The following is a 10,473-nucleotide window of genomic DNA, read 5'->3' as shown; positions in this document are numbered from 1 at the left end:
TTGTATTAGAGAAAGACCGTATTGCATTTGTAATCCTAAAACTGAATAGGTTCTCTACCTCTTCTGATTAGCTTGGGTAACCATGACATGCTGCTAGGCGTCAACCATGGTTTGTGGAAGCCCTAAAAGTGTATTATCACTAACGGGAGAATTGAAAGTAAGTTTCAATTCACAATCGATTTGAAAGAGTTTGAATCGCCCACTGCCTCGCTAAAAGGAACCTAATGGATCGTACACCGTGTAAGGTAGAGATTGAAGATTCAACGAAGATGAGTAAGAATAATTAAATGGTTTAATTATTTATGGCAAGGATTAATTAATATGTTAATTAATCAAACGAATAAGTTCGTCAAAGACCTCGGGATAGTTTTGGACCTTAAGGCCCAATGGGCTTCGAACGTCAAGTCCATTGACTTAAGTTGTATGACAACTTAATGAATAATGATTCACAAAGGCCCAAATAGCCCAATAAATCCCCTTAGGCCGGCCATTTAGAGGAGGGTAGTGAACTTGGCTTAATTGCAAGTTTGCCACTCCATTCTGAGGTGGTATAAAGATATCTTTATAGCCATTTCATCCTAAGGGTTTTCTTAGGAGTAAAGATGAGAACACAAACCTCCCTTTGCTCTCAAAGAGGCCGGCCACCTTGGAGGGATCATCTAGCAATCAAACTCCTCCAAGGTCACTCATTTCTTTTACAATATGCCTTGGTGTGGAGACTTAGAGGTTCTCAATTTTGGGAACTTGGAGAAACCTTTTCATCCATCCAAATCCATGGATCTAAGATGCAAGGAATGAAGGCCCTCTCTTTGGCTGATTAGCCTTTGCTTATGCAAAGAGGAATCTACAAAGGTATTGATTTCTCAACTCACTTTGTTTTGAGTTGAGTCTTGGTTCACCTATCTACTAGGCTTTGAAGTTCATGGGTTAAGTTTTGTTTTTGAGTGCATATAAACATGATTCCGCCTTTTAATTGTTAATTGCATGTTGTTGATGTTGCTCAAATGAACTTGTTTTTCACAAATCTTCCTTCACAGCCTTCTCAACCAGTTGCTATGCCAGCCAAGGCAAACTTATTTGTTAATGCATCTCAACAAGGGTTTTGGCTGCTTGATTCAGGTGCCACCAACCATATAACTTCTGATATCACTAATCTTCAAGCTGCAACTCCTTATCCATCACATGAGACAGTCACTGGTGCTAATGGTGAAGGTTTGAGTATTGTTTATATTGGCAACACTTCATTTCCTACCCAATCACATACTTTTCACCTTAATTCAGTATTACATGTCCCTCAATTGTCTCAAGATTTGTTATCTATGTATCAATTGTGTAAATATAATACATGTCGATGTATTGTTAATGAGTATTCCATCTGTACACAGGACAAGGTCATAGGGAAAATGTTATACCAAGCATTGAGTAACAATGATGTCTACCTAATTTCAGTTCTCAAGTCTTCCCGATCAAGAAGTCATGCTCCAACTACTTTTTTGGGTCAAAATGTGTCCTCTGAACTCTGGCATTGTAGGGTAGGGCATCCTACAAATGCTATTACTACTGCAGCACTTAGGAATTCCTCCATTTCTGTTTCTTGTAATAAAGACTCCACTACTTGTATTCTTTACTTACAAGGCAAATTTTCCAAATTACCATTCCCTACTAGTGCTTCAAAATCAGTTTCTCCTTTTGAAGTCATCCACTCTGATGTATGGGGTCCTACTCCAGTAACATCTTTAGAATGGTTTAGGTATTATGTGTCATTTGTTGATGAATGTACAAGATATACATGTGTTTTCCTTATTATCAATAAAGCTGCAATTTTATTTGTCTTTGCTCAGTTTGTTGCTTATGTTCAAACCCAATTTAGTACTCATGTCAAAATACTCCAGAGTGATGGTGGAGGTGAATACGTGGGTTTAGCTTTTAAAGCCTTTCTTAGAGATAAAGGTATTGTTCATCAAATGTCTTGTCCATGCACCCCAGAACAAAATGGGTTAGCTAAGAGGAAAAATAGGCATTTGTTGGAAACTGCTATTACCTTCCTAAAAAAAGCATCTTTATCTTCTCATTTCTGGTTCCATGCGTGTGCCACTGTTTCATATCTAATCAATATGATGCCTACTTTTGTTCTTCACATGCAATCTCCATTTGTCCTCCTGTTTAAATCCCCTCCTAAATTAGATCACTTGAGAGTTTTTGGGTGTGCTTGTTATCTTTCCATGAGACCATAAAGGAGCAACAAATTAGATCCCAAAACTACAGCATGTATTTTTTTGGGGTATACTTTACAGTACAAGGGGTATATCTATTTTTATCTCAAAACAAATAAACTTATTGTGTCTCGACATATTATGTTTGATGAATATAGTTTTCCTGGTTCACAATTGTCCTCATCTCCTTCCAAAAGTGCTGCTTCATCCACCTCACATGCATTTAAACTTGTGGTGCATCCCAATACCTTTACACATTCTTTGGTTATTCCTATACCACTGCCTCAAGTGTCAACATTATTGCCCTCTGGACATTCAACTCCTATTGTTACTCAGTCCTGTTCTGCATCAACAGATAACACTTGTGGCCTTGTCTCTCTTCAAGCTCCATTCAGTTCCAGTGCATCTACTCAGTCACAGTCTCTTAGTAATACAGAGCTACATCCTGATGTTACTTCTTCTCAAGTTGATACTCTACAATATGTGCCAGTCTCTACACTCAATACACATTCTATGCAAACTAGATCAAAGTCTGGTATTGTAAAGAATAAAGCTTTTTCAGTCACTATTGCTGATGATCCTTCTCTTACAAAGCCTAAAACTTTTTTAGCTACTTCTAAGTTTGTGCACTGGCAAGATGCAATGAAAGAAGAACTGCAAGCTTTGGTTCAATAACATACTTGGTCACTTGTTCCTCTTCCCCCAAACAAAAATCTTGTAGGCTATAAGTGGATTTACAAGATTAAAAAGAACTCTGATGGCTCTGTAGCTAGGTACAAAGCTAGATTAGTTGCCAAAGGGTTTTCTCAGGAAGCTGGGTTGGATTACTATGAGACTTTTAGTCCAGTTATGAAACCTACTACTATGAGGTTGTGACACACCCCGACCAAAATCAAGGCGTGTTGGCCGTCACGTGAGGGTGACGTAGCCATATGCACAGTGCGGAAGCAATATTAACATAAGAAATGCGAATAAATAAAAACCAAACTAACTAGAGCACTAACTAAGAACAAGTGCAAGATGAAAGTAAGTGTGAATTCACAACCAAAGCATAAGTAGCCTAAGTGCAGTCCAGCAGGACAAATACTAATTATACAACACCAAAAGTAATCCTACAATGGTGATAATCTGTCAGATATGCCGTGGATTCCTCGCAAGCCACCAAGAAACACTCCTAACTAGAACCTGAAGGGGCGCAAAACAGAAAGTGTGAGTGGGCAAAAACAAAGCTTTTCAAACTCATTTCATTTCTCAAAAGTTTTAGCCCCTCGCCGTAAAACCTGTATAATTTCCCATAAAATATAATATATGCTATATCAGAAATCATGCTCAAGATGAAAATCCATAGAAATATACCATGCCAAAGTATCACAATGAAATGTTATAAGTAATCCAGTTAAAATATGTCAATGTCAGATATCATATCAGCCGGATCCAACTAACGTGACATGCATGGCTGAGTCTACAGCTCATAACCAATCTTAATCATATCAAATCCTGCACATGAGTCGGAACCACCTAAAGTGGTCTGTACGACAGGACTAGGTGTAAAATAATTATGCTCTAGTGCTACGATCACGTGAAGACTGTACGAATAATCGTGGGTCACCTACGAGTCGAAACCACCTATAGTGGTCTGTACGATAGGACTGTGCACCTAACTTGGATCCAAGGTGAGCATATGGTGCGGGAGATGAACATCACGTGAAGGACTGTGCCCTAATTATGGGCGGGAGCACTAACACCAGGGTGCAGGTTTATGAGCTCTCAATGCATTACATTATATCTCGTATAACTAAAGCAATCTCATATATTTAATTTATGAACTTACCTGGCACTTACCTGTGCGTCCGCATCACTAATCATAAATATATGCAACTACTAATGCATAAATAAAATAGGCAAATACTTTGCATGGCATTTCAAAACGTATAATCATTCAATTTCATTTTCTGGGAAAAATCTCAAGTATATAGGTATATACGGAAAACCAAAAGCGCACTCACTGGTATGTGGAAGGGTCGTAGTCCCCGAGCCTCGATTGACTGTGCTCGTCCTGAGGATAGGTCTCACCTATATGCGAAACAACTACAAAAACGTTAATTTAAAGCACATAACCAAAACTAGGTAATAACTTCTCATACATTGCTCAAATGAGGTGTTTGAATATACCAACGTGATCTACTCAACATCACGAACATCCCCATAGTTTTAAAATAATTTTTGGACGTTCCACGTGCCACCACACGCCGGCCAAGGCACGACCAGACATGCCCCCACGCGCTGCCACGTGCCTGGCATGCCTAACGGATTCCCTAACGACATTAGGGAATATTCCGTTAAAATTCAGAATATGCCGTTAAAGTTACCTGATGGCGTCGGAATATTCTCCTTCTTCTTCCTTGGTTCGCCTAAGTCCGACACTGGTCACAGGTGCGATCGCCGCAAATTGGAAAAAACTTCTAAACGTTATAACTCGTTCGTTTCTTCACTAAAATTCATGAAATCTAAACCAAAATGAAGCTTATGATGAGAAGAACATAATCATACCACTTTAGGGACCTAAAACCAAAGGAAAGTTGCCTGAAAAACCTTCGATATTCCGGCCAAACCTGCAACTCACTAAACCTGGGCTTCCCAACGTCTAAATCACTTCAAAATTACTCCCCGAGCTTTGTGAAGATGTTTTAAGGCTCCCTATAACCTTAAAACTCCTTGAAAACTTCACGATCACGAGTGCATAAACAGTACCTAAAATCGGAGCTCGCGAGAAACTAGGGTTTTCGAAGGTTTCACATCCAACCAAAGGTATGGATGAGTTCCTGGGCTTGCTTGGGATTCAAGTCATCATATGCAGATTTTTCTCTCTTTGTCAAGTTTGTTGGTACTAAAGTGGTTGTCATTCTTCTTTATGTTGATGACATCATACTCATAGGAAGTTGTGACAGTTTGGTTCAATCTATGATTGCTCAACTCACTCAGGAGTTTGATATGAAGGATTTAGGTCCATTACACTTCTTCCTTGGACTGCAAATTAAGTATCAGTCACAAGGGTTGTTTGTTCATCAAACCAAGTACATCAAGGAAATTCTACAAAAAGCTAATATGCTTGATTGTAAGCCATGTCATACTCTCTGTCATCCTAATCAAAAGCTTTTAAATCATGGCAGCAATCATGTTGCCAATCCTAGATATTATCGAAGTCTGGTGGGTGCTCTGCAATACTTAACATTCACTCTCAACCTGATATAGCCTTCTCTGTTAATCAGGTTTGTCAATATATGCATTCTCTTCTTGAACAACATTTTGCTGCAGTTAAAAGGATCTTAAGATATCTCAAAGGCTTAATGCACTTGGGGTTGTGTTTTACATCTGGTCCTATGTCTTTAAGAGCCTACACAAGTGCAGATTGGGCTGGTGATCCCAATGACAGGCAATCCACTACCGGCTTTGTGATTTTTCTGGGTTCAAATCTTGTTTCTTGGAGTTCCAAAAAGCAACATACTATCAATCGATCTTCTACAGAGGCAGAGTATCGGGCAATGGCTACTACCACAACTGAAGTGGTATAGATTCAACAGTTACTCAAGGATTTACATGTTCCTTGTGCTGATACACCGTTGCTGCATTGTGACAACATTTCAGCCATGGCTCTTGCTATAAATCCTGTTTTACATTCTAAAGCTAAGTATATTGAAGTTGATTGTCACTTTGTTCGAGAAAGGGTTCAAAATGGATCTATTCAGTTACAGTTTGTAGCTTCTGTTGAGCAATATGCCGATATTTTGACAAAGGGCTTGTGTTCTCCACATTTCAATTCTTTATGTTCCAATCTCATGCTTGGATGCTCCTCGCATGGGATTGAGGGAGGATGATAGGTTGATAGATATGCTTAGTGTGTAAAATTGAGAAATAGAAAATACAAAGTGTGAAAATTTGTTTCTCTCTAGTTTAACACTTTCTCTCTCTACATTTGCTTTCTGCAATACATCATTGTTGACAAAAATGAGCTCTTTGGCCCTTTGTCCCTCGGTTGGAGACGGAGGCAAATATGGTCATATACTGTTCATTAAAATATTAATATCTTGAAGGGTCAGAGGGCTAAAACGAGCCATTTGGCCAGCCCTCGGTTCGAGATGGCCTTATGATCTCCTTTCCTCTCTTCCTCTCAAAGTTTTCTTTTTGTCTTATTATCTCATAAAAAAATAAATTGAAAAAAAAATATAGGATGTTGACGCAGCTTAGTCGTAATTATTCAAGTAAAAGAGGAGAAAAAGGGAGAGAGATTATGAGGAGAGAGAATCATGTTCCTATTGACTAAGAGCATCTCCAAATGAGATGTCAAATTGTCCAAATCAGCAATAACGGTAACAAGACAGCATTAATGTTTTCCAACTGAGAAGCCAAATCTGATGTGGCATGACATGAATTGACATCTCTCCCCCTTACTGCCAAATTTGACAACATCTTCATATTTTTTAAATTAATTATTAAATAATTATTATTAATTTTTTATTGGTTTAAAGCATTATCCTTTTGTTTATTTTCATTCTCAATGCAAAGAAAATACATGTGAATTATTATTTTATGTTTAAAATTTGACATATAGGTTAGAGAGGAAAAGTTTAAAGATGTCAAACTGCTACATAAGCCTTCAAATTTAAATTTTAGGTTTAAAATTTGACATTTCCTTTAAAGATGGTTTAAAGAATGCTAAAAGACATCGATTTTTTAAACCAAATTTATAAACAAAATAATATAATTATTAATAATTAAATTATTACTTAACCGTTGATTAACGTGTTTATTTTTTATTGATCTAAACAATTTGAAATTTTAGTCTGGCCAACGTGGTCTTATTTTGAGAAGAGGATGCATGGTCTAGGTAAAATGATGTGGTATGATAAATCAGGTCTAAAATTTAGGCTTACGAGCCATGGGCAGTATGATTTAGCTTTACTTGGAAACCGTATCCGTCAACACTGACAACACCCACACACCGTCAGATAAATATAAAAATTTAAAGCCCTCTCTGACATACCTCAGCTGGCACCCCGCTGTCTCCAATAAACCTGTCTGTCCCTTCTCCTTCCCCACTCTGACAATTCGTATTCCCGCCTTTTCCCCCCTTCCATTCTTTCTATTCCTTAAATTATTTAACCTTTCCCACCTTTTCATACTTTCAGCTGTTTTTCCAATTCATCTTTTTTTATGTAAATACGCTCCAATTATTATTTACTACTTCTCAATACAAAACTAAATTAAAAATTCGAAAACCTATATTATTCAAATATAAAAAAATACAAAAACAAGACCACCATCGCAGGCACTGCACGAGACACACAAGACGTATTTATTGTCACACATGGATAATACTCTATAGTTTTACTTGAGTTTCGAACCCCACACCTACGAAAAAATAAATTATTCATTCAAAATGATTGGTGCGTTATTTAAGCAAAATTACAAAATTATCCATAAATCTCATAAAACTAAAATGAAAATAACTAAATCAATAAAGAATGGGTGTTTTATTTTTTACTTTTTCTATTTTTAATAATTAAATTTATTTACAGTATTTGTTTCGGGTACATGTACATGAGTATTAACCGTACTACGCTGCCATCTTCCGGCCAACCGCATACCAACCACGTGGAACTCGCCACCTCACATTCGTGGGTCCCACCCACCTCGCAATCTATAAAAAATATCCGTCTGTCTTCCGGTACACCACTTGCCAAGCGCATCCATTGGCTGGCAGGCTGTTTCAGTTCTCTCAAAATTCCAATCGTCCACGCGTCGTTGCGTCACTGGTTCGAAACCCTTGACCGCCGGTGTGACCTGGCCAGCTTTGTCGCCAGAGCGGAAAGAACGTTCCACGTGGCGTCGCCTTCGTGGACCCGGTCGTTGAACAGTAGGGCACCTCGAACGCGCGGGTCCCGCAACTTCTTTTGAATGGAAGTCAAGTTGGTCGCCGCCACGTGTTCGAGTATCTCCGCCAATTTTCCCACGTCCTTCTCCGCGACGTTCACCGATATCTCCGCCCATGGAACGACGTTGTCGAACGGCAACCGGATCCCGTCAGCTATGATCACCGGCACGCAGCCCAAAGCGACTGATTCTACCAGCCTCGGACTCCACGGGGCCCACCCTAGAGGACACAGACAAAATTTCGACCGCGCGATTTCCGATTGGTAACCGGCGAACCGCTGCCTCTGCAGGTAAAACCTCCGGTCGCCGTTGTACTTCCGCCATAGCTCCGTCCTCACCCGCCTTCAAAAATAATACACCAAGGGCATATCAGTAAATTTAAACGAAAATCTAACAATTAAGACTCTGATATGTCGATTTACTTGATTAATTACTAAACAATTATTACTTGCTGTAAAATCGGCCGCTGACGTTCTTGGGGTGGACCTCCATCTTCCCTCGGAAGAAGGCGAAGATATCCCGTCGGCCGGTTATCGGAAAGTTTTCCAGCGTCGCCCGTACTTTTTCCGGGGAGACGTACGGCGGAATGACCACATTCTCTACCTCTTGACATGGGTGGTGATGCGTCACGCCGAACGTCTGCAATACGATCGAGTTCTTCAAAAATCCGGGTATCCCATCCGAAATCGCCACGTCCTCCTGAGGAAACGCGAAGCCAGACAACGTTGTCAAAAACCCAGAAAACCCGAAAAAAGCAAAAGCGGTTTTTTTTTCCTGGGAGGCTACGTAATTAATTACCATGGTGTGGAAGCAAGAACCGAAATCGTGGGCGGCGACGAAGACGTGATCGGCGCCGTGCGTCCGTTCCCAAAACGGGTATTCCGCCCGGACTAAGTCAATCGCGGAGGCAATGAGATTTCGGGCGTGGCCGATCGCCGGGAAGCCATTGACGGTGCTGAAGTTACAGGACACGTAGACAGGGACGAAGAAGAAGTCCGCTTCATAGGGGTCAACGGTCAACGCGTCGCTGGTCAGCAGGGCCCGGTGAATGGCAACCTCGGAGGCGAACAGGTGGGAGCTGCACCTCTCATTTTTTAGCCAATCCGTGTTGTATTTCGGTGGCAAATCGTAGACGTAAACCCTTAATCCGTCGAACAATGTGCCTGAACAAAAACATGAACAATGCATCAGAAACTACAAATTCGTCAAATGTATCAAACATTAGAAAAAAGTAAAACATGGGTTTTGTTCCTCGCACCTTGTTTTGTTGCGTTGTTAATGGTGGCGGATTCGATAAGGGCGCGGGCGGCGAAGGTGGAGAAATGGGTTGTGGAGAGGGAGGTGGTGGGTTTGTTTTGTTCTTCGTTGTGGTTGCTGATGAGGAAGGAGCTGAAGAAGTAGAGGGAGAGGGAGAGCCAGAGGACCCATTTGCAATATCTGTAAAAGAAGTTCTTTTTTTCCAATTGGGGAACTAGTCTTCCTCCATTTTTGGTGGTGGGCAGGAGCTTCATCCTGACATAGAAGCCTCTGGCTCTTGGGGCTCTCTTGATCTGCTGCAGCTCCACCATCGCATTTAAAAACCCAGAAAATATTCAAGTTCTGATGTGAAAAAATGGAAGGGTTTAAGTGGTTGGGAGAGGGCTTTCGGTTCTTGGTGTGGTGATGAGTGGAAACGAAGGAATAGTGATGGGATTGGGAGATTAGTAGTGGGTTTGTTGGCGTTTCGTTTTTGGAATTGGACTAAAAAAAAAACAACCAAAGAAACAATAAGGGGAAAGTTCAAATCTTTGATGAATAATTGGAATTAAAAAATCGAAACAATGATAAAATAAAAATAAAGAATTAATTATGGTGGGTGTGTGGCGTTGCAGACAGGGATCAGAGAGGAAGAGCTGGGTTTCAGGGGGTCACATGGTGGAAGAAGAGCAGAAGAATGGACCTCGGCGATGGTCTCGGTACGCAATAAAATGCTCTACTTAATTCATTTTGGTTGCCAGGTCAAATGACGATATTGCCCTCCGTTTTGTGTACCTCAAAACTTGCACACTTTTTAACTTGTGCTGTAGCTATGTTTTGTTTTCTCACGTGTTATCCGATAATCCAGTCTGTAAGCATCTATTTAATCACCCTTATCAAGGACTCCCCGTTCATTAGGTTAATCAGTTTAGGCATATCCTCGATGGTGCCTTATCTCGAGAAACAAACAGACATGACATTCCGTTGAAAAATACACACTTAAATTGAACACAATGTCAATTATAGAATTTTTTTTTTTTTTTTTTTTTTTTTACAAATATCGTATTATTAAAACAGAACGCTTTCTAATTGA

The 10,473-nt window shown here is 40.0% G+C and overlaps 1 protein-coding gene across 1 annotated transcript; it reads right to left on the bottom strand.

Annotated features, from left to right (window-relative positions):
- Window positions 1-7,729: 7,729 nt before the first annotated feature.
- Window positions 7,730-10,098, bottom strand: LOC137742640 (probable glucuronoxylan glucuronosyltransferase IRX7). The gene is made up of 4 exons (XM_068482562.1): window positions 9,403-10,098; window positions 8,943-9,307; window positions 8,593-8,843; window positions 7,730-8,486 (listed from the first exon to the last, which is right to left on the bottom strand). The coding sequence occupies exons 1-4, from the start codon at window positions 9,710-9,712 to the stop codon at window positions 8,021-8,023; spliced, it is 1,392 nt and encodes a 463-aa protein (XP_068338663.1). The 5' UTR covers window positions 9,713-10,098; the 3' UTR covers window positions 7,730-8,020.
- Window positions 10,099-10,473: the final 375 nt, after the last annotated feature.

Source organism: Pyrus communis, chromosome 8 (assembly GCF_963583255.1).
Source record: "Pyrus communis chromosome 8, drPyrComm1.1, whole genome shotgun sequence".
In the NCBI taxonomy this organism is placed as follows: domain Eukaryota; kingdom Viridiplantae; phylum Streptophyta; class Magnoliopsida; order Rosales; family Rosaceae; genus Pyrus; species Pyrus communis.
The sequence above is the reverse complement of the archived record's forward strand: the minus strand, read 5'-3'. Positions and strand labels throughout refer to the sequence as shown.